This window comes from Bos javanicus, chromosome 11, assembly GCF_032452875.1.
Source record: "Bos javanicus breed banteng chromosome 11, ARS-OSU_banteng_1.0, whole genome shotgun sequence".
Lineage (NCBI taxonomy): Eukaryota > Metazoa > Chordata > Mammalia > Artiodactyla > Bovidae > Bos > Bos javanicus.
In genome coordinates, this window is record NC_083878.1 from 43,951,156 (window position 1) to 43,973,762 (window position 22,607).

A 22,607-nucleotide genomic window follows, 5' to 3' on the forward strand; every position below is an offset into this window, starting at 1 on the left:
TGGTGACTGCTGTCATATAAAATCCCCACTGACAGACATTGATGTCTGTCTGCACATCCATTAGCCTCTCATAAGCTCATGAGGATGACAGGGGACGAGATGGTTGGATGGCATCACTGATGCAATGGACATGAGTTTGACCAAGCTCTGGGAGATGGTGAAAAACAGGGAAGTCTGGTGTGTAGCAGTCCATGGGGTTGCAAAGAGTTGGACAGGATTGAGTGACTGAACAACAAAAGTCATGAACAGCAAAAGTTTTGTCTTTCCTTTACATGTTTCTGTTACTGTCTTGCTCTGACTCTTAGAGATCATTTACTACTTCTGAAATTATAAGTGCTTGATGTATGAATGATTCTTGTAAATAGCAGTGTCATAAGAGAAAGGACAAGAATTCTGATTTCAATCATTTGTACTTTCTTAGGACAGAACAAGATTTCCTACTCTTCAGCATGTGTTGATGACCTCACATGCTCAAGACTGAGATAAGTCCAGGGATTTTTGTTAGTTTGGTGTTATCTTAATATGCTTCAGTCATGAGAGAGATTTTTATATTTTCCTTTTCTTGATGGCTTCTGGTGATCATCCATTACTAAACAAAGCACCTTACTGTTTGCCTCATCTGTTAGGATCTAGGCTTTGTCTCTGCCTTTCCTAAAGAAGGGCTTCTTAATCCTGACCGTACATTTTAATTACCTGCAGAGGTTAAAAAAATGGGCTCCACCCCTAGAGATTCTGATTCAATTGGTTTGGAGCCCAGCTTGAAATTTTAAAATATTCTCCAGCTCTCTGCTCCTGCCCATTCGACAGATAGCCACAACTTCCGTGCTGTGTCAGCCTCATCCCTGAGACAAGATGGTGAAGGTCGAAATGAATGGATTCGGCCGCATCGGGCGCCTGGTCACCAGGGCTGCTTTTAATTCTGGCAATGTGGACATCATCACCATCAATGACCCCTTCATTGACCTTCACTACATGGTCTACATGTTCCAGTACGATTCCACCCGCGGCAAGTTCCACAGCACAGTCAAGGCGGAAAATGGGAAGCTCGTCATCAATAGAAAGGCCATCACCATCTTCCAGTAGTGGGATCCTACCAACATCAAGTGGGGTGATGCTGGTGCTGAGTACATGGTGGAGTCCACTGGGGTCTTCACTACCATGGAGAAGGCGGGGCCTCACTTGAAGGGTGGCGCCAAGAGGGTCATCATCTCTGCACCTTCTGCCAATGCCCCCATGTTTGTGATGGGCGTGAACCACGAGAAGTATAATAACATCCTCAAGATTGTCAGCAATGCCTCCTGCACCATCAACTGCTTGGCCCGCTTGGCTAAGGTCATCCATAACCACTTTGGCATCGTGGAGGGACTCATGACCACTGTCCATGCCATCACTGGCACCCAGAAGACTGTGGATGCCCTCCCTGGGAAGCTGTGGCATGATGGCCAAGGGGCTGCCCAGAACATCATCCCTGCTTCTGCTGGCACTGGCAAGGTCATTGGCAAGGTCATCCCTGAGCTCAATGGGAAGCTCACTGGCATGGCCTTCTGTGTCCCCACCCCCAACGTGTCAGTTGTGGATCTGACCTGCCGCCTGGAGAAACCTGCCAAGTATGATGAGATCAAGAAGGTGGTGAAGCAGGCATCAGAGGGCCCCCCTCAAGGGCATTCTAGGCTACACTGAGGACCAGGTTGTCACCTGCAACTTCAGCAGTGACACTCACTCTTCTACCTTCGATGCTAGGGCTGGCATTGTCCTCAATGACCACTTTGTCAAGCTCATTTCCTGGTACCACAATGAATTTGACTACAGCAACAGGGTGGTGGACCTCATGGTCCACATGGCCTCCAAGGAGTAAGGTCCCCAGACCCCCAGCCCCAGCAGGAGCACGAGAGGAAGAGAGAGCTCCTCAGCTGCTGGGGAGACCTTGCCCCACCTTGATCCTCCATCACACTAAGAATCTCCCCACCTCCACACGGTTTCCATCCCCAAGGCCCTGAGGAAGGGGAGGGGCTTAGGGAGACCTGCCTTGTCCTGTACCATCAATAAAAGTACCCTATACCCCCCAAAATAAATAAATAATAAAATATTCTCCAGGTTAAGAGTTGAGTATAACATGCCTCTGATGTCTAGGAAAATTCTTTGTGAAGGCAGGTAGTGTCCAGGAAATGCCAGATAAATTGAACCACATTGGTAAATAGGCTACAGAGGCCAGATGATTTTGAGTGAGGACATTTGGACCTATTTCACTGCAAGCATAGTGCAGTATCTTACCTACATCATTTGGGGGTAAAATCATAGGGGCCTGAAGGTCTCACCTTAGTTTCATTGTCCCCCTTTGGGTGCTGTGCCTTAATTTCCTCATTAGTAAAATGGAAATAACCAAAGTTTGAGGTCATATTTTTGTTTGAGGCAAAACCCAGAATCAGTAAAGGTTCACCACAATGAGCTTTTTGTAAAATCATCAAATTGCAGTCATGCAAACACAGATGAGAGTTTGGGAAGTGGAAGCAGCAAAAATGTGTCTGGGGTCCTTGTTTAAGTTGATTGACAGGGCTCCACAATGATGTGGACTTGGAATCTCCTACTAAATCCTAGCATCATGACATTAGTGGTGCTGAAGAAATGCTACAGCCTCCACTGACTGAGAGTTAAAACTACCATTTCTCTTTTGCGTTAAAAAAAGGGGGGCTCTGAGGACTGTGTTAAGTCACTTCAGTCATATCTGACTCTTTGCAACTCTATGGACTATAGCCTGCCAGGCTCCTCTATTCATGGGATTCTCTAGGCAAGAATACTGGAGTGCGTTGCCATTTCTTTCTCCTGAGGATCTTCCCAACTCAGGTATTGAACCCTCATTTCTTTTTTTTTTTTTAATTGGAGGCTAATTACTTTACAATATTGTATTGGTTTTGCCATACATTGACATGAATCCGCCATGGGTGTACATGTGTTCCCCATCCTGAACCCTCCTCCCTCCTCCCTCCCCATTCCATCCCTCTGGGTCATCCCAGGGCACCAGCCCCGGGCACCCTGTATCATGCATTGAACCTGGACTAGTGATTTATTTCACATATGATAATATACATGTTTCAATGCCATTCTCCCATATCATCCCACCCTCTCCCTCTCCCACAGAGTCCAAAAGACTGTTCTATACATCTGTGTCTCTTTTGCTGTCTCACATACAGGGTTATGGTTACCATCTTTCTAAATTCTATATATATGCGTTATTATACTGTATTGGTGTTTTTCTTTCTGGCTTACTTCACTCTGTATAATAGGTTCCAGTTTCATCCACCTCATTAGAACTGATTCAAATGTATTCTGTTTAATGGCTGAGTAATACTCCATTGTGTATATGTACCACAGCTTTCTTATCCATTTATCTGCTGATGGACATCTAGGTTGCTTCCATGTCCTGGCTATTATAAACAGTGCTGTGATGAACACTGGGGTACACGTGTCTCTTTCAGTTCTGGTTTCCTCGGTGTGTATGCCCAGCAGTGGGATTGCTGGGTCATATGGCAGTTCTATTTCCAGTTTTTTAAGGAATCTCCACACTGTTCTCCATAGTGGCTGTACTAGTTTGCATTCCCACCAACAGTGTAAGTGGGTTCCCTTTTCTCCATACCCTCTTCAGCATTTATTGCTTGTAGACTTTTGGAATGCAGCCATTCTGACTGGCGTGAGATGGTACCTCATTGTGGTTTTGATTTGCATTTCTCTGATGATGAGTGATGTTGAGCATCTTCCCATGTGTTTATTAGCCATCTGGATGTCTTCTTTGGAGAAATGTCTGTTTAGTTCTTTGGCCCATTTTTTGCTTGGGTTGTTTGTTTTTCTGGAATTGAGCTGTAGGAGTTGCTTGTATATTTTTGAGATTAATTATTTGTAAGTTGCTTCATTTGCTATTATTTTCTCCCATTCTGAAGGCTGTCTTTTCACCTTGCTTATAGTTTCCTTTGTTGTGTAGAAGCTTTTAAGTTTAGTTAGGTCCCATTTGTTTATTTTTGCTTTTATTTCCAATATTTTGGGAGGTGGGTCATAGAGGATCCTGCTGTGATGTATGTCGGAGAGTGTTTTGCCTATGTTCTCCCCTAGGAGTTTTATAGTTTCTGGTCTCATGTTTAGATCTTTAATCCATTTTGAGTTTATCTTTGTGTATGGTGTTAGAAAGTGTTCTAGTTTCATTCTTACAAGTGGTTGACTAGTTTTCCCAGCACCACTTGTTAAAGAGATTGTCTTTGAACCATCATTTCTTATGTCTCCTGCATTGGCAGGCGTGTTCTTTACTACTAGCACCACCAGGATGCCCATGGGACTGGACCTCTTCCATGAGTCAAGATGTCCTGCTGCTAATCAGGACACCAGTGTGCAGGATGGTGGAGCCCTGCTCTTACCAACAGCACCTTGGGAGCCTAGCATACTCTGCAGGGAGGCCCAAGCTTTTGACACTCACATCAGCAAGAGTGCTTACAATAAGAGTTTAGTTCACAGCTCTGGGCCTGGACCCATGCATGAAGTAGTTACTTCAGATTCTGGTTTCCCAGGAAGAACACTTTTCCTCTTCTACTTCCCCACCCCTGCCTATAACTGGAGTCACAGGCCATGTCTGTGCGTATGGACTCCCTCCTGCTTCTGCTCCTACCTGGCTCATCCTATGGCTCTCAACCCCAGATTGTGTTCCTGTTTAACTCAGCCTTAATGCCAGTCCAGCAGTCCTATAACCAGGGGAGTAGCTTCATAAGATAGCCACTGAGTATCTGCCATGGTCTAGGATAGGGACTTAATAGCCCCTCCTCACGTTCAGTCTAAAGTCTTAAATTGTACAGAATGCCAGATGGCACTAGTGGTAAAGAACCCACCTGCCATTGCAGGAGACATAAGAGACACAGGTTCGATCCCTGTGGGATCCCAATTGGGAAGATCCGCTGGAGGAGGGCATGACAACCCACCCCAGTATTCTTGCCTGGAGAATCCCATGGACAGAGGAGCCTGATCAGCTACAGTCCATGGGGTCACAAAGAGTTGGACACATCTGAAGTAACTAACCACGCATGCACAGACATGGAAAATAGAAGATTCCCTCTTTTATGATAGTTGTGCTATTAATGATGTACTGAACCCTCTCATCTTGGGATAAATCTCCCCAATATGTTTGGTTTCTCATCATAGTCTGTAGTTTCTCTCTCCTCATCTCAGGTTATGGAGGATCAAGCCATGCATTGCTTGCTTGCTTGCTAAGTCGCTTCAGTCATGTCTGACTCTTTGCCACCCTATGGACTGTAACCTACCAGGCTCCTCTGTCCATGGGATTCTCCAGGCAAGAATACTGGAGTGGGTTGCCATGCCCTCCTCTAGGAGATCTTCCTGACCCAGGGATTGAACCTGTACCTGTTATGTCTCCTGCATTGTAGGTGGATTCTTAACTGCTGAGCCACAGAGGAAGCCCCAAGCCATGCATAGTGTCTTGGTAGACAGGCAATCAAGGACAACTTATTTTACTTATGGGAAAAAGGGGGACAGAGAGTTTTGATGAAGTATAACTGTGACAAGTGAATGGGATCTGAAATAAGAACTCTTGTTTCTATCAAAATGGTGGTGTGGGGGTAAAAGGGTGGTGATCAATGTGAACAATGATGGTGGTCAAGTGTACCACTTGAGAAACTTGGATTGCAGGGACAAACAAATCTTCATTTAATGACATCTCAGTTTTCTCACTTATAAAACATGAAAACAAGAGTACTTAACATGTCAGGATGCTGTAAGGGTTAGGAAAAATATATGTGAAAAGAACTGTGGCAGGGTTTGGCTTTGGTAAGTAAGCAAGACAGTAAGTTCAAACAGGTGCAAGCTTTGAAGAGTCCCTTTCCAAAGCTTAACCATACAGTCCAGAGATCTCTTGAGATAGCTTCTGGGAGCATCAGTTCCTATGGGGCCCTGGAGCAGTCACTCCAAACCCCTTCCCTCAGGTTGGTCTCTATGGAAGCATGCTCTTTGGAGAGTGACCCCTAAGACCCCCAAGAGGGCTCTCTGGCCATATATGCCCAGTTGCACAACCAGAGGCAGGGGCTGCCCTGGATGCTGCCCTAGGGGCTGCCCTCATCCCTTTATATCTATGATTCCTGAAACTAATTGTGCTGTAGAAGTTCAACAGTATCTTCTTCCTTATAACAAAATGAGGTTATCCTAAGCAGAGCATTTAGCTCAATGCCTGGTGTGTACTAAGCATTCAACAAAGGTTTTATTTTTGTTGTTTTTTAGTTGCTAAGTTGTGTCTGACTCTTTGCGACCCCATGGACTGTAGTTCACAAGGCTCCTCTTTCCATGGGACTTCCCAGGCAAGAATATTGGAGTGGGTTGCCTCTTCTTTCTCCAGGGGATCTTCCCCACCCAGGGACTGAATCCGCATCTCCTGCATTGGCCAGTGGATTCTTTACTGCTGAGCCACCAGGAAATAGTTTTAAATCCTAAGCTAGGTTTATGGGTCAAAGGGCTTCCAGATTCCAGAGTCCTTCCTCTAGATTAGGAAGCAAGTGAATATGCTCTGGGTTAGGGCCAATTCATGGAAAGTCTATGCCACCATTATGAATGATATTTATTTATTCATGTATTTATTTATACATTTAGTACACATTTACTGAGCATCATTTATGTGTGTTGCCCTTGCTCAGCACATAATTTTCTGATCTCTGGTGCTTATGAATGGCAGTTGCACACAGAGTGTTTTATCAGGAAAACCCACCTCTGAACATCACTTTCCCATTTGCCTGCTGATAAAGCTAGCAAGTTAGAAAGAGCTCTGATCATGGCACCTTTCAAGCCAAGGTATGAAATCTAGAGTTAGTCATCTGTGTGTTTTACAGATAAGAAACTGAAGCCTGAGAGGCCTGAGGCCCCAAGTTTGGAACAGTACTTCAGAGGCCATCTGAGGCTAGAATCTGATTCCCTGATTAGTTTAGGAAACAAGGGCCCTTTCCAGCAGACCGGTTGCCTCTGTACAAGGGTGAGATAATTGGTCTTTACATTGTCATTTACACATAGGTGTTCTTTTCTTTCTGAAGAGGTGCCCTTCAAGGTTAAATGAAGTAGCATTTGAATAAGTCTAGAACAGTGCTTTTTAACTCTGACTGTATTAGATCATCTGAAAAGCATTTTTTAAAACACTGATTTTGGATCTCCAACACAGACCAACTAAATAAACATTTGTGGGAGCAGGGGTCTGGGGGCCTCATATTGGTTTTTAAAGCTCTCCAGGTGTTTCTAATTAAAAAGCTCCACAGTCTAATATCCAGTCACTCTTATACACAGTCAGTGGTCTAGAGATCAGTGCTTCTGAAATTCTAATGCACATTTGAATTATCTGGGATCTTGTTAAAACTCAGATTCTGATTCAGTAGGTCAAATGGGGCTGCAAAGTTCCCATTTGCAACAAGCTCTCAGTTCATGTTAATAATGCCAGTCCCCAGATCACACTTGAAATCACATCCCCAGAAGGTGCTCTGGATTCTGGTCATCCACTGGTCACCAGTTTGTCCAGCCAGAGGCCTGGAAATTGCCTCTTTACTTCACACACTCATCTGTACCCTATCAGCTCTTGGTCACTAGTTCTTGTCAATGCCAGCCCACTGTTCTCTGTAGCTTGTCAACCTAAAGTCACAATGTGAGAGTTGCAAGTTTTATCTTCAGTAAAAGGAGGACTGCAGCCAGGAGACAGCACCTCACATAGCTCTGAGAAACTGCTCCAAAGAGGCAGAGGGGAAAACTTCAGTATATATGATTTTTTTGTGAACAGGGAATATGTCAATGAAACACATTATTTTTCCAGAAGATTTCTATTAGTCTTGTGAAGCCTTCTCTAGTCCTGAGGAACAGTGTCACCATGAAGGATTTTAGTGTTCTAGACAGGAGAAGATGCAAGAATTGGGCTCATAAAAATCAGCTCCTGAGAATACCTAACTATCTGAAGACCTTTCCTGTCAGTTTTCCTGGGGCACAGATTGCCTCATTTCTGCTCCTCACCCTGAACTCCTTCAGGGGATGCTGAAAGTCAGCAGCAACAAATGACTTAATCCTTGTAGAGGCAAATGGCAAGCACTCATGTATGTGTGTTTGTGTGCGTGTGCTTAGTCAGTCATGTCTAACTCTTTGTGACCCCCAAAGACTGTAGTCCACCAGGCTCCTCTGTCCATGGGATTATCCAGGCAAAAATACTGGAGTAGGTTGCCATTTTCTTCTCCAGGGGATCTTCCCAACCCAGGAATTGAACCTGCATCTCCTGAGTCTTCTGCATTGGTAGGTGCATTCTTTAGCACTAGTGCCACCTGGGAAGCCCAAGCACCCATGGCAAGTGCCAATCTGTAGTTGACAAGTTCTTAATTCTTTCTTGGTAGACTGGTCACCATTCTCTTTCACATTCATCTACCGTCACTCCCCATCCTGGCTGTGTTCTCTGATAGACCACCTTCTGATGGGGGTTTTCCATTCCTTCTTAGCTCTGTGTATGCCTTTTTTACTCTGTAGAAAGCTCTTCCAGGACTTGAGCTATCTTGTAAGAGACCACAGAATCCCTGGGCCTCTATCTGCACTAGACACATATTACAATTGTCCAGGAATAACATGCCCTACTGGTTCTTTTCTAAGTTCCTAGAGCCCAGCTTAGCACTTATCAGGCTCTTAAATAAAACAGTCCTTGAATTTAAGAAAGAAAATCCCAAATTTGAATGAGCAAAACCAAACAAAGATATCAAATACTCTCCTCATCAAAATGAACATTCTTTCGAGATTATGCATTAGGGTTTAAACATCATCATTGGGGGTGAAAAAGTAGCTTAATAGGGGCTCAGGTATGTCCCTGGTGGTTCAGTGATTCAGATTCTGGGCTTCCACGGCCGGGGGCACAGGTTGGATATCAAAGGGAACTGAGATCAGAAAAAGGAACCCCCCCCCCCACCCGCAAAAAAAAAAAAAAAAAAAAGAGCTCAAATCAAGCGAGAGGACAGGAAGGAGAGGATGGGATGCTGGAAGCAGCTTGGAGGTCAGCTTTTAAATCTGGGCTGGTCCCAGCAACGGCGCGCCTCATAACTCAGTTGGTAAAGAATCTGCCTGCAATGCAGGAGACTCCGGTTGGATTCCTAGGTCAGGAAGATCCCCTGGGGAAGGGATAGGTTACCCACTCCAGGATTCTGGCCTGGAGAGTTCCATGGACTGTACAGTTCATGGGGTCGCAAAGAGTCGGACACGACTGAGTGACCTTCACATTCTTTTTCTTTCCTCCCAGCAGGGGAAAAGGGAAGAACTCTGGGGCAGGGTGGGGACAGCCCACGGAGAACCTTTCAGGGCCCTGGGGACTGTTAGAAGTGCGCGCAGTAGGCAAGAGTTTCGAAGCTTGAACTAACTTGCTGCGGAGGGAGGCGCCGCGAGCCGCAGCCATTCAGGTTTCAGGTCTTTCCAGCGCCCTTACGGGTAGCTGGTTTGGGGAAGGGGAGGGGAAGGGAGGGCAGGTCCAGAGCAAAGTGGGTGGAGTGGAGGGGGGCAGACTGAAGGAAATGAGACAACCTTTTCCTCCCACAGAATCGTGGTCCTGCTGCGTCTGCTGGGGTTACCACCGCCGCCCGTGATCGCCCAGGCCGGGACCCCGTGCCCACAGGTCTCCACTGGGGTTTCTTTCCGAATCGCCAGTGCCAGCCCAAACCTTGGCCACAGCTTTGTTGCGTCCTCCTCTTAGTGATCGGCTCCTGGTCCCCGGCTCCGCCCCCAGCACCCGGAGCCAGGACCCCGGAAGTGCGCGTTGGCTGCTCGGGCGAAGGTAAGCGTTGCGGTTGAGCGTGCTCAGGGTGTAGGGGCGCTTGGCATCCCCAGAGGGCCGTGGCGTGCCCTGAACACCCCTGCTTCGGAAACACGTAGAGCACTTCTGACCTGAGAGGGCTGCTTTGTTCCTGACCCCCTGCCCAGGTGTTGTAGCCTGGGTACCCCCAAGGAACTTTGCTTACGGGAGCTTGTTTTCTTTCTCTTCTCACTTTGCTGGTGCTTCCTACCCTGCATCCCTGCTTCTTTTTCTGGATCCAAGAACTCTCCGCTCCTTGCCTATGCAGCCTGGCTTCGGAGAGCGAGTTCTTGTCTAATCTCTGCGCCTCTCTCCTCCGCCTCCGGGACCAGGGGCTTAGTTCCCAGCCGGCGACAGTGACTGGCTTTGACCTCGGACCTGCCAGATGCAGCCCTGTCCGAAATTTCCTTGGCTCTAGTTGATCTCGTTTTGTTGTTCAGTGGCTCAGTCTTGTCCGACTCTTTGCGACCCCGGGGACTGCAGCACGCCAGGCTTCCCTGTCCCTGACCTTCACCATCTCCCAGAGCTCAAACTCATGTCCACTAAGTCAGTGATGCCATCCGACCATCTCGTTCTCTGTTGTCCCCTTCTCCTCCTGCCTTCAATGTTTCCCAGCATCAGGGTCTTTTCCAATGAGTTGGCTCTTCCCATTAGGTGGCCAAAGTATTGGAGCTTCAGCCTCAGTTCTTCCAATGAATATTCTGGGTTGATTTCCTTTAGGATTGACTGGTTTGATCTCCTTGCAGTCCAAAAGAGCCTTCTCCAACATCACAGTTCAAAAACATAATTTCTTCCATGCTCAGCCTTCTTTATGGTCCGACTCTCACATTCATACATGACTACTGGAAAAACCATAGCTTTATTTTATGAATGTTTTAAGCCAGCCTTTTCACTCTCCTCTGTCACCCTCATCAAGAGGCTCTTTAGTTCCTCTTCGCTTTCTGCCATAAGGGAGGTGTCATCTGCATATCTGACATTTACCAGACTCCTTTCCAGGAACTCAGTCTGCTGCATGCTTTTGGTGGCCCCTGAAATCAAGGTGGATGGGGGGGGTGAAAAGGTAGTTGGAGGTCCCAAAATCCTTAGAGGGGATGCTATGCTCACGGAGAGAAGTGTAGTCAGCTTCTTGCAGTTCTGACTGGGTTTCCCAAGGATTAGGGTGTGGGGGTGGGGATGAGCACTGAATATGGGATTCACTGAATATGTGAGGGTGGAGGTAAGGAGGCTGATTTGGAAGGAGAGGGGAGGAAACCATTTTGTGTTAGCTTGCCATTTTGCTCTTATTAACTACCTGAGTTCTCACATCAAGCCTCTGAGTAGGGACTCCTATCCCTATTTTACAAAAGGGCAAAGTGAGATGCACAGAGGGTGAGTAATGCTGCCAAGGCTATGCAGATGGGAAGGGATCCAATCAGGATTTGGGAATCAGCAGGTTTGTACCAAGCATCCCCACATCCTGCCCTAGAAAGAGTTCCTCTATCCAGTTTGAGCAGAATACCAACACCTATCCCTGGGTCATACTACATGGGACCAGGCTTTTTACTTTTTGAGCAAATACATCTTGATTCTATTCAAATCCAAATGATTTATTTAGTACCTACTATCCTCACAATTCAGTGGAAAGCACTGAAGTTTCAACTTGAAACCTCACTCTTGTATCTTCTGCCTGTCATCCAGTCTGTCATCAAATATGTAATTCTTCCCCAGAAGAATGACTTGAGTCTCTCTCCCCAAAAGACTGTTCGGCTTGTTGCCTAACCTAAACCCTAGAATGGGACCACTAGCATTTATATCCTGCATGGGGCCTTTCTGCAGTTTTCTGTGTCTGAAAAGTAGGGATGGGAGGATTTAAAACAGAGACTGTCAACCAGGGTTTCGGTTTTGTCTCCCAAATGGTATCTGGCAATGTCTGGAAACATTTTTGGCTCTTAACACGGAAGTGTTAGTGTCCTTCCATCCCCAGATGACAGAAGAGATGAGAATCTGCATGTGTTTTACGAGCACCGAGGTAGATCCTGTGCATATTAAAATTTGAGATTCACTGTCTCACAGAATAAAATCTAACCTCAGACATTGGCCTACATGCCTGTTCACATTGGCCTCAATTTACCTTCCCAAATTCATCTCATGACACTTCCTGTATGCACTTTCTATTCCACCCAACTTCCTATTCTTTTGGTATTCTAGGTCTTGACTTTTTGGAACATCCATCTTTCTCCATGGCTGGCAAATTCCTCATTATTCTTTGGGACCAGATCTCAAGTCCTGTGGTGGGTGAAGCAAAATTCAGCCCCTACAGGTGGTTTGGTTTTATCCCTCCCTGCTACCCCATCCCCAGCCATCATCTCCCATTTTTTCTTTTAATGTATCTCTCTTGTAGAGTTTACTGTGCTTTATAGGGATCTCTTGTTCATCCCCTGACTGGTCTACCTGGAACCTAGCACAGTTCTGTCCTCATGCTGGTGGTTAAACTTGCAAGTTTTGGAATCAGGCTGCCTGCATTCAAATTCTAGTTCTGCCACTTTGTGACCTTCAGACATTGACTCAGTCTCTCAAAACCTTATTAACAAGAAGAAATAGTCTGCCTTCTCTGCAGATGAGTGTTATTAACTAGTGGGATAATAATTGTTCATATTAGCACTGAGTGCCAGGACAGGGTTCAATTTTAGCATTTTATATTTTTACTAATTTAATTTTTATGAGGACCCTATTAAGTTAGTACTGCTGCTGCTACTGCTGCTAAGTCACTTCAGTTGTGTCCGACTCTGTGCGACCCCATAGACAGCAACCCACCAGGCTCCCCCGTCCCTGGGATTCTCCAGGCAAGAATACTGGAGTGGGTTGCCATTTCCTTCTCCAATGCATGAAAGTGAAAAGTGAAAGTGAAGTCGCTCAGTCGTGTCCAACTAGTATTACCCTATTTTCCAGGCAAAGAAATGGTGTCCCGGGAAGCTAAGCAGTTTGCCCAAAGTCACACAGCTAATGTAGGCCAGGATTCACAAGACATCTGGATTGTAAAACACATTCTGGTAAAGGGCTTAAACCACATATAGTACGTGCTATATAAACATGAGCTGGATTTGTTGTGTACGTTGATAACAGCCAAAGTCTATTGGGTTTTTCAACTGCTCCACCTTGTGATCTAAGACTGTGCCTTTCTTCTTACAATTCCTATTCCTTTCCTCTCCATCTTGCCCCTAACCCAGTCTCAGAGGGACAAGACATTGGGGTCAGTCTCCTGTCACAGTTCTAGGTCAGCACCAATGAACTTGCTAAATGGAGCCTTTTGTGAGCCAGGTCAGGGTCAGAACAGCATTCACTCTTTGAGTACGGGCCCATGGAATCAGCACACTTGCTGGAGGTGAGAGGTGCCGAGGACGAGTTAGGAGCTACCTGACTCCAGCTTCTAAGCATTTTGTGTTTTGCATTGTGTATAGCACATCAGTATTGTGTTAAATCAATCAGTGAATGTGGGATGAATGGATGAATGGCGCTAGGTGGATCTCCTGCCTATACTTGGTGATTCAGAGTATGCTTTTTCTCCAAGTGTTATATAGTAAAGATAAAACTTGTTAAGATAATTGAATGACTTGCACAGAGTTTTTGAGAACCACATTTGGAACCTGTCACTGACCACTTATATGAGTTATGTGTGACCCTGGATACTAGGTTACAGCTGATCACTTTGTTAACTTGAGATCCTTTTCCCTGAATGTAGCCCTGCCTTGAAAGCTGAAAGCTGTACCCCTTCCTTGCTGGTCCATTGGCCACCTGCTGTATAGGCCAGACTGTCTTACACAAATACCTGCACATTTGTGCACTCTGGCTTCTTTCACAGGTGACGCAGACAGTTGTGGTCTCCCTGAGTTTGCTTGTTTTGGCAGGTTGTCCCTCAGACTTTAGTGGAGTGAGGTTGCCTGGTATGTGCAAGGCTTTGAGGTTTTGTTAGGAGGTCACAGAAATACTCTAGTAAGGCTGCTTTTGAGGATGGAGCAGGGTGAGAACTTCCCTGTCCATCGATGTGTTACAGACCACTCAGATTCCTTGTAGCACTTCAGACCAGACTCTTACTCCCTTTGGTGGTAATGCCTCTGGCATTATCCCCTTTCCTGGGTCACCAGATGACTGATCTGAAAAACATTTCCCTCAAGGGCTAATGACTGGAGTAAAAGGCTCAAGATTTTGGGAGCATCACTTGTATTTTCACTGAGGCATTTATCTAGAAGATTAACTAGCCCAGGAGGGGAATGTCAGGCCCAACACTATGTTTCCAGGCCTCTGATGTCAAGCTTGGCTGCCGTCTTAGGTAGTACCTCTTAACCTCTTCTACCTCTCAAGTAGGACCTTGCTGGGTTTGTGGGGACTGGTAATCATGAGTGTGACAGGTAGAACGCTGTATGTACCTGGTACATAGCTAAAGAAGGGCCTGACAGATGCACAGGTATGTGGTGACTGGAGGACAAGAGATGGGTCTGGGAGATGGCTCTGACTTTCCAGCAGTCCAGAAATCTGTTTCTGTATGTTGGGAGATAGTGGAGTGGGCTCAGGTAAGCTGAGCTCTTTGAATGGTGGCTCTCCCTTCTGTTTATGGGAGTGGAACCAGAGTCCAGGGGGAGGGACAGTGTGTCCAGTAAGCAAAGAAACCAGAGTCACAAGGTTGTGCTCAGTGGTTGTAGGTTTGTTTCTTTGTTTGTTTGTTTTTTCCTTCAAAGCCCTGGCTAATAAACTGTGCAGATGCCTCTTCCTGAGTCTGGACTTTTGAACATTACCTTTAGAGAAGCCAAAAGTCTGTCTGAATTGAAAAGTAATTGCTAAGTTTCTCTGGACTTAGGGAGGAAGAAAGCAAGAGAGAGAGAGAGAAGAGAAAGAGCTAGGGCACTCTCTATCAGGTCTGTTTTTTATAAAATCCAGCATGTGACCTAGCAGATCACTGTCATGGCTGATACATTTGCTGGGAATCATGTTCACAGTTGCAGTCCTTTTCTTTGATCCAAAAATGTTTTGTCAAAACACACCTCAGGGGCTAGGTGCATATGTTTGCTGATTGGACAACTGATATAAGTGCTTCTATAGGTCATTCCCAGATTTCACTAGTTTATTTACCACTTAGTGACACGCCTTTCCCCACAGCATGTAAGAGATACTTCAGATCAGATCAGATCAGTCGCTCAGTCATGTCCCACTCTTTGTGACCCCATGAATCCCAGCACGCCAGGCCTCCCTGTCCATCACCAACTCCCAGAGTTCACTGAGACTCATGTCCATCGAGTCAGTGATGCCATCCAGCCATCTCATCCTCTGTCATCCCCTTCTCCTCCTGCCCCCAATCCCTCCCACCATCAGAGTCTTTTCCAATGAGTCAACTCTTCGCATGAGGTGGCCAAAGTACTGGAGCTTCAGCTTTAGCATCATTCCTTCCAAAGAAATCCCAGAGCTGATCTCCTTCAGAACAGACTGGTTGGATCTTCTCGCAGTCCAAGGGACTCTCAAGAGTCTTCTCCAACACCACAGTTCAAAAGCATCAATTCTTCGGCAATCAGCCTTCTTCACAGTCCAACTCTCACATCCATACATGACCACAGAAAAAACCATAGCCTTGACTAGACGAACCTTTGTTGGCAAAGTAATGTCTCTTCTTTTCAATATGCTATCTAGGTTGGTCATAACTTTCCTTCCAAGGAGTAAGCGTCTTTTAATTTCATGGCTGCAGTCACCATCTGTAGTGATTTTGGAGCCCCCCAAAATAAAGTCTGACACTGTTTCCACTGTTTCCCCATCTATTTCCCATGAAGTGATGGGACCGGATGCCATGATCTTCGTTTTCTGAATGTTGAACTTTAAGCCAACTTTTTCATTCTCCACTTTCACTTTCATCAAGAGGCTTTTGAGTTCCTCTTCACTTTCTGCCATAAGGGTGGTGTCATCTGCATATCTGAAGTCATTGATATTTCTCCCAGCAATCTTGATTCCAGCTTGTGCTTCTTCCAGCCCAGCATTTCCCATGATGTACTCTGCATATAAGTTAAACAAGCAGGGTGACAATATACTGCCTTGACGTACTCCTTTTCCTATTTGGAACCAGTCTGTTGTTGCCTGTCCAGTTCTAACTGTTGCTTCCTGACCTGCATACAAATTTCTCAAGAGGCAGATCAGGTGGTCTGGTATTCCCATCTCTTTCTGAATTTTCCACAGTTTATTGTGATCCACACAGTCAAAGGCTTTGGCATAGTCAATAAAGCAGAAATAGATGTTTTTCTGGAACTCTCTTGCTTTTTCCATGAGCCAGCGGATGTTGGCAATTTGATCTCTGGTTCCTCTGCCTTTTCTAAAACCAGCTTGAACATCAGGAAGTTCACGGTTCACATATTGCTGAAACCTGGCTTGGAGAATTTTGAGCATTACTTTACTAATGAGTGAGATGAGTGCAATTGTGTGGTAGTTTGAGCATTCTTTGGCATTGCCTTTCTTTGGGATTGGAATGAAAACTGATCTTTTCCAGTCCTGTGGCCACTGCTGAGTTTTCCAAATTTGCTGGCATATTGAGTGCAGCACTTTCACAGCATCATCTTTCAGGATTTGAAATAGTTCAACTGGAATTCCATCACCTCCACTAGCTTTACTCATAGTGATGCTTTCTAAGGCCCACTTGACTTCACATTCCAGGATGTCTGGCTCTAGGTGAGTGATCACACCATTGTGATTATCTGGGTCGTGAAGATCTTTTTTGTACAGTTCTTCTGTGTATTCTTGCCATCTCTTCTTAATATCTTCTGCTTCTGTTAGGTCCATACTATTTCTGTCCTTTATCGAGCCCATCTTTGCATGAAATATTCCTTTGGTATCTCTAATTTTCTTGAAGAGATCTCTAGTCTTTCCCATTCTATTGTTTTCCTCTGCATTGATCGCTGAAGAAGGCTTTCTTATCTCTTCTTGCTATTCTTTGGAACTCTGCATTCAGATGCTTATATCTTTCCTTTTCTCCTTTGCTTTTCGCTTCTCTTCTTTTCACAGCTATTTGTAAGGCCTCCCCAGACAGCCATTTTGCTTTTTTGCATTTCTTTTCCATGGGAATGGTCTTGATCCCTGTCTCCTGTACAATGTCACGGACCTCATTCCATAGTTCATCAGGCACTCTATCTATCCGATCTAGGCCCTTACATCTATTTCTCACTTCCACTGTATAATCATAAGGGATTTGATTTAGGTCATACCTGAATGGTCTAGTGGTTTTCCCTACTTTCTTCAATTTCAGTCTGAATTTGGCAATAAGGAGTTCATGGTCTGAGCCACAGTCAGCTCCTGGTCTTGTTTTTGCTGACTATATAGAGCTTCTCCATCTTTGGCTGCAAAGAATATAATCAATCTGATTTCGGTGTTGACCATCTGGTGATGTCCATGTATAGAGTCTTCTCTTGTGTTGCTGGAAAAGGGTGTTTGTTATGACCAGTGCATTTTCTTGGCAAAACTCTATTAGTCTTTGCCCTGCTTCATTCCGTATTCCAAGGCCAAATTTGCCTGTCACTCCAGGTGCCTCCCGACCTCCTACTTTTGCATTCCAGTCCCCTATAATGAAAAGGACATCTTTTTTGGGTGGTAGTTCTAAAAGGTCTTGTAGGTCTTCATAGAACCGTTCAACTTCAGCTTCTTCAGCGTTACTGGTTGGGGCATAGACTTGGATTACTGTGATATTGAATTGTTTGCCCTGGAAACGAACAGAGATCATTCTGTCGTTTTTGAGATTGCATCCAAATACTGCATTTTGGACTCTTTTGTTGACCATGATGGCTACTCCATTTCTTCTGAGGGATTCCTGCCCGCAGTAGTAGATATAATGGTCATCTGAGTTAAATTCACCCATTCCAGTCCATTTCAGTTCTCTGATTCCTAGAATGTTGACATTTACTCTTGCCATCTCCTGTTTGACCACTTCCAGTTTGCCTTGATTCATGGACCTGACATTCCAGGTTCCTATGCAATATTGCTCTTTACAGCATCGGACCTTGCTTCTATCACCAGTCACATCCACAGCTGGGTGTTGTTTTTGCTTTGGCTCCATCCCTTCATTCTTTCTGGAGTTATTTCTCCACTGATCTCCAGTAGCATATTGGGCACCTACTGACCTGGGGAGTTTCTCTTTCAGTATCCTATCATTTTGCCTTTTCGTACTGTTCATGGGGTTCTCAAGGCAAGAATCCTGAAGTGGTTTGCCATTCCCTTCTCCAGTGGACCACATTCTGTCAGATCTCTCCACCATGACCCGCCCATCTTGGGTTGCCCCATGGGCATGGCTTAGTTTCATTGAGTAAGACAAGGCTGTGGTCCTAGTGTGATTAGATTGACTAGTTTTCTGTGAGTATGGTTTCAGTGTGTTTGCTCTCTGATGCCCTCTTGCAACACCTACCGTCTTACTTGGGTTTCTCTTACCTTTGTGTGGGGTATCTCTTCACGGCTGCTCCAGCAAAGTGCAGCCGATGCTCCCTACCTTGGACGAGGGGTATCTCCTAACCGCTGCCCCTTCTGACCTTGAACGTGAAATAGCTCCTCTAGGCCCTCCTGCGCCAGCGCGGCCACCGCTCCTGCCTCTTGAGAAATCGAGGGTTTTAATGTCCGCCGCTCCAAATCTTTGTTGTGATGAGACAGAACCAAGGAGCATACACTCGCCTGACAAACCCATGTGCTGGGGCTCAAACCCAGCCAAAACCCATAGTACCATCACAGAAAGAATTCAGTGAGAGACAAAGTGATAAGTAAGAAGTAGATTTATTCAGAATCAGAGAGAAGTACACTCCACAGATAGAGTGTGGGCCATCGCAGAGGGCGAGTGATACTCAAGTGAGTGATAAACAATAAACAAATGCACTAGCATGAAAGTCACATCTTCAACCTCAGTATGTTCATGCCCCGAATGGGGAGATAGACAGGAAAACCAGCACAGCACATGGAGTAGTTCTGCGACAGAGAAAATACAGATGCAGAGGAAGACTCAGTCTAGCCAGGGGTCAGGGAATGGAGGCCAAGGGAAAGGAAGTCTCTTTGTGGAACATTCTTCCTCCGTGGAAAGTGGTCCCATAGGCGGTTCCTAGTGGTCAGTTGCAATACGAGCACCTGGGAGTTGGTGCCAGAACCCGTGTTAAAGGGTTTATATCCCTTCATTGTGTTGATTCTTGTAACTGTCCTCTGAGGCCAATATTAGAGGAGGAATCAGAATCCCACCCTTAGCTAAAAGGCAGATCTGGCATTGGATCCAGGCCCCTGGACTCTGAGCCCTTCACCATTGCTCCACAGTGTCAGGATGGTCATATTATCATCAAAGCCAATTCGAAAACCTAATTTTCAAAAAAGAAAGTACAGATGTGTGGGTTCTTGTTGTCTGGGTGGGAGTAGCCCTTTCCTCTACGTTCTTCCCCCTTTCCCTCTCCCTTGCCTGATATCTGAGGCCTTGACTTGTGAGAACCTAGAAGCAGTTAGACGCTCTTTGCTCTGGGGATCAGTGCCTCTTTTTTCTACCTCTTACCTCCACTTTCATCACCTAGGCATCTTGCACTTTTTTCTCCAAGGTGAGAGGAGGTGGAAATGCTGCTCTGTAGACAAGTAACCATAGAGTTTTGAATAAAAGAAAGCTTTCTTTAAAAAAAAAAAAAATCCTGCTGTAGTTTAAGCCTTTCCACTTTGCCCTGTTCCCTCCTGCCTGTGTCACTTGGATGGTTAATAGTAGGAGGAAAATGACTTCAGGGGGCCTTGTTTCTACACAGGGACCCTTGATCAAAAGGGCTGCCAAAACTTGCCTTGCCCTAAGGACCTACACAAATCACAAATAAGGCTGACTTGTCTTTTTGCTTGCTCATATTGGCAAGACAGGCCACAGCAGCCCATGATAAAGGGCTGTAAGGGCCTCTTGTTGGAAGACACAGGCACTGTTTTCCTTAAGTGCCTATCCTGTGTTCCACTAGGCTGAGCAACCTTTGATGTTAGTTTCCTTCCCTGCTGGAGTACACTTTGAGGACCTCATGAAAATACGGAAAACAATGACTTGGACGTATTAGAGTCTGGAAAAGACACTCATGAAAGTGAAGAGCTTGCCTGTAGATAGCCGTGTATGCTCACAGAGATAGCTTGGTGGCCTTGGTTTGTCTGCTTAGCTCAAACTGTCAGTGTTTGGGTTTCCCAGGTGGCTCAGTGGTAAAGAACCTGCCTGCCAACTCGAGTTCAGTCCCGTGGGTTGGGAAGATTCCCTGGAGAAGGAAGTGGCAACCTACTCCAGTATTCTTGCCTGAAGAATCCCATGGACAGAGGAGTCTGACAGGCTACAGTCCACGGGGTCACAAGAGTTGGACCCAACTGAGCACACATGCTGCACGCCAGCGTTTACAGACACCCTCACGTCCCAGACATCGTTCCAGGCCCTGGGGTTGTAGACATGGACAAGATGTTCTTCCTGCCCGCCAGGCTTCTTTGCCCATGGAATTTTCCAGGCAAGAATACTGGAGTGGAGTGCCATTTCTTACTCCAGGGGATTTTCTCAACCCAGGAATTGAAACTGTGTCTCTTGCATCTCCTGCACTGGCAGCTGGATTCTTTACCACTAGCACAGTGTGGGAAGCCCCAATGTAGCATTACATTATTACATTTCTATCCTGTATCGTAGTAGCATTGCTACATTACTGTCTTGTAGTATTACTATGCTATGCATCTCTCTCATTAAAGTAATCTCTGAAAGCAAGATATGTGTGCTTGTGCATGCTGAATTACTAAGTCATGTCTGACTCTTTACATCCCTATGAAATGCAGCCCACCAGGCTCCTCTGTCCATGGGATTTCCCAGTCAAGAATACTAGAGTGGGTTTCCATTTCCTTCTTCAGGGGATCTTCCCAACCCAGGGATCAGACCTGCATCTTCTGCGTTGGCAGGCAAATTCTTTACCACTGCACCACTGAGGAAGCCTGAAACATGTCTTACTGATTCCTAAATCACTAGAGCCCACCCTGAGTTCTTGCATTTTGGTAGGTGTTCAATCAATGACTGTTGCAACCACTCAAAAATTCAGTGCTAGAGGTAATCACTAGCACTTTGGGTATCCAGAGGAGGACCAGCTAAACTCAACTTGGACAGCAGCTGGGTCCAAGGGCATCCAAGAGGCTGAAGGGGAGGCGTCTAGGCTTACAGAAGGGCATCAATGGCAGAGGAATCAGAGCGAAATACAGCATGACTAAATGAGCAGGCATGGTGTGCTCTAGGAACAAAAGAGAGATAGGTGTGGCTGGAGGGAGGGAGGCAGGTCTCTAAATGGGCAAAATGGCACACCAGGAAAGCCTTGTTACAGAATTGGAATTTTATTCTGAAGACACTGGGGAACTACTGTAGGATTTCACACAGGAGAGACTAGATCAGAGTTTCATTGTAAAAACAGACCCCTCAGTCAGTAGATATTGGAAAGGAATAAGACACGTGGCAGGAAGACCAGGTAGGGCACCACTGCAGTTTAGAGAGTAGAAAAGGCCCAGGGTTTGGAGTTAGACAGACCTCAGTCTACATACCAGTCTCAAATCTTTGTGTAACTTAGGCTATTATTAAGTGCCTCTGAGCTTCTGTTTTTCTCATCTGAAAACAGGGATGGATGATCCTCTCCATCAAGGATAGATGGCTCTCAAGACTATGGATGATGAAGTATGTAAAGTGTCTGCTACAGTAATCGATCAACATTTGGCATGTGAAAATGGTGGTGAATATTAGTTTTTAATATTATTGTTATTAATCCAGGTGGAAAATAAAATGAGTTTCTAAGACCCTAGTAATAGGAGCGGAGAATTGGGCTCAACTCAGGACATATTTTGGCAATAAAGTTGACACAATTTGCTGACTCATCCATGCTGTGGAGTTTGAGGGTGGGGGCAAGAGTCTGGGATGACTGGGATTTTAACTTGAGCAGCAAGAGTAAGGACAGTGGGGCCATTCATTAGGAGAGTTATAGAGGAGGAGCATTTGCAGAAAAAGATGATGAGCTCAATTTCAGACAAACTGAACTTGAAGCATTTTAGGGAGAGTTAAGGACTTCCCAGGTGGCTCAGTGGCAAAGAATTCACCTATCAATGCAGGTCACAGAGTACTGGGCTGGGCTCCATCTGTTATACACCAGCTTCCTGGTAGTTGTGTTTTTTGCATGTGTTGTGCTTAGTCGCTCAGTTGTGTCTGACTCTTTGTGATCCCAGAGACTTGGCTACCAGACGCCTCTTTCCATTGAATTTTCCAGGCAAAAATACTGGAGTGGGTTGCCATTTCCTCCTCCAGGGGATCTTCCTGACTCAGAGATCGAACATGCATCTCTCATGACTTCTGTATTAGCCGGTGGATTCTTTACCACTGAGCCACCTGGCAAGCCTCTATTTTGCATATGATAGCTACTCTCTCAATTTGTCCTACGCTTTCCTTCCCCTACTGTGATCACCAGACCATTCTCTATGTCTGTGTCTCCATTCTGTTCAGTCCAGTCGCTCAGTCATGTCCGAATCTTCGGGACCCCCATAGACCACAGCACGCCAGCCCTCCCTGTCCATCACCAACTCCCAGAGTTTACTCAAACTCATCTCCATGGAGTCAGTGATGCCATCCAACCATCTCATCCTCTGTCATCCCCTTCTCCTCCTGCCTTCAATCTTTCCCAGCATCAGGGTCTTTCCTAATGAGTCAGCTCTTCACATCAGGTGGCCAAAGTACTGGAGTTTCAGCTTCAATATCAATCCTTCCAATGAACACTCAGGACTCATATCCTTTAGGATGGATCTC

The 22,607-nt window shown here is 45.7% G+C and overlaps 1 protein-coding gene, 1 long non-coding RNA gene and 1 pseudogene across 2 annotated transcripts in view; all 3 read left to right on the forward strand.

Annotated features, from left to right (window-relative positions):
* The first annotated feature begins 795 nt into the window (after positions 1-795).
* Positions 796-1,918, forward strand: LOC133257049 (glyceraldehyde-3-phosphate dehydrogenase-like; annotated as a pseudogene).
* Positions 1,919-4,309: 2,391 nt separating this feature from the next.
* The window catches only part of EVA1A (eva-1 homolog A, regulator of programmed cell death), an 89,040-nt gene continuing 70,742 nt past the window's right edge, over positions 4,310-22,607 (forward strand). Inside the window, exons 1-4 of the mRNA XM_061431373.1 lie at positions 4,310-4,541; positions 6,867-7,006; positions 9,373-9,465; positions 9,574-9,808. Of these exons, the coding sequence (XP_061287357.1) occupies positions 4,310-4,541; positions 6,867-7,006; positions 9,373-9,465; positions 9,574-9,808 (700 nt within the window). The remainder of the gene's footprint in view (positions 4,542-6,866; positions 7,007-9,372; positions 9,466-9,573; positions 9,809-22,607) is intronic.
* The window catches only part of LOC133257050 (uncharacterized), a 56,175-nt gene continuing 52,231 nt past the window's right edge, over positions 18,664-22,607 (forward strand). Inside the window, exon 1 of the long non-coding RNA XR_009739384.1 lies at positions 18,664-21,491. This is a non-coding gene — a long non-coding RNA (uncharacterized LOC133257050). The remainder of the gene's footprint in view (positions 21,492-22,607) is intronic.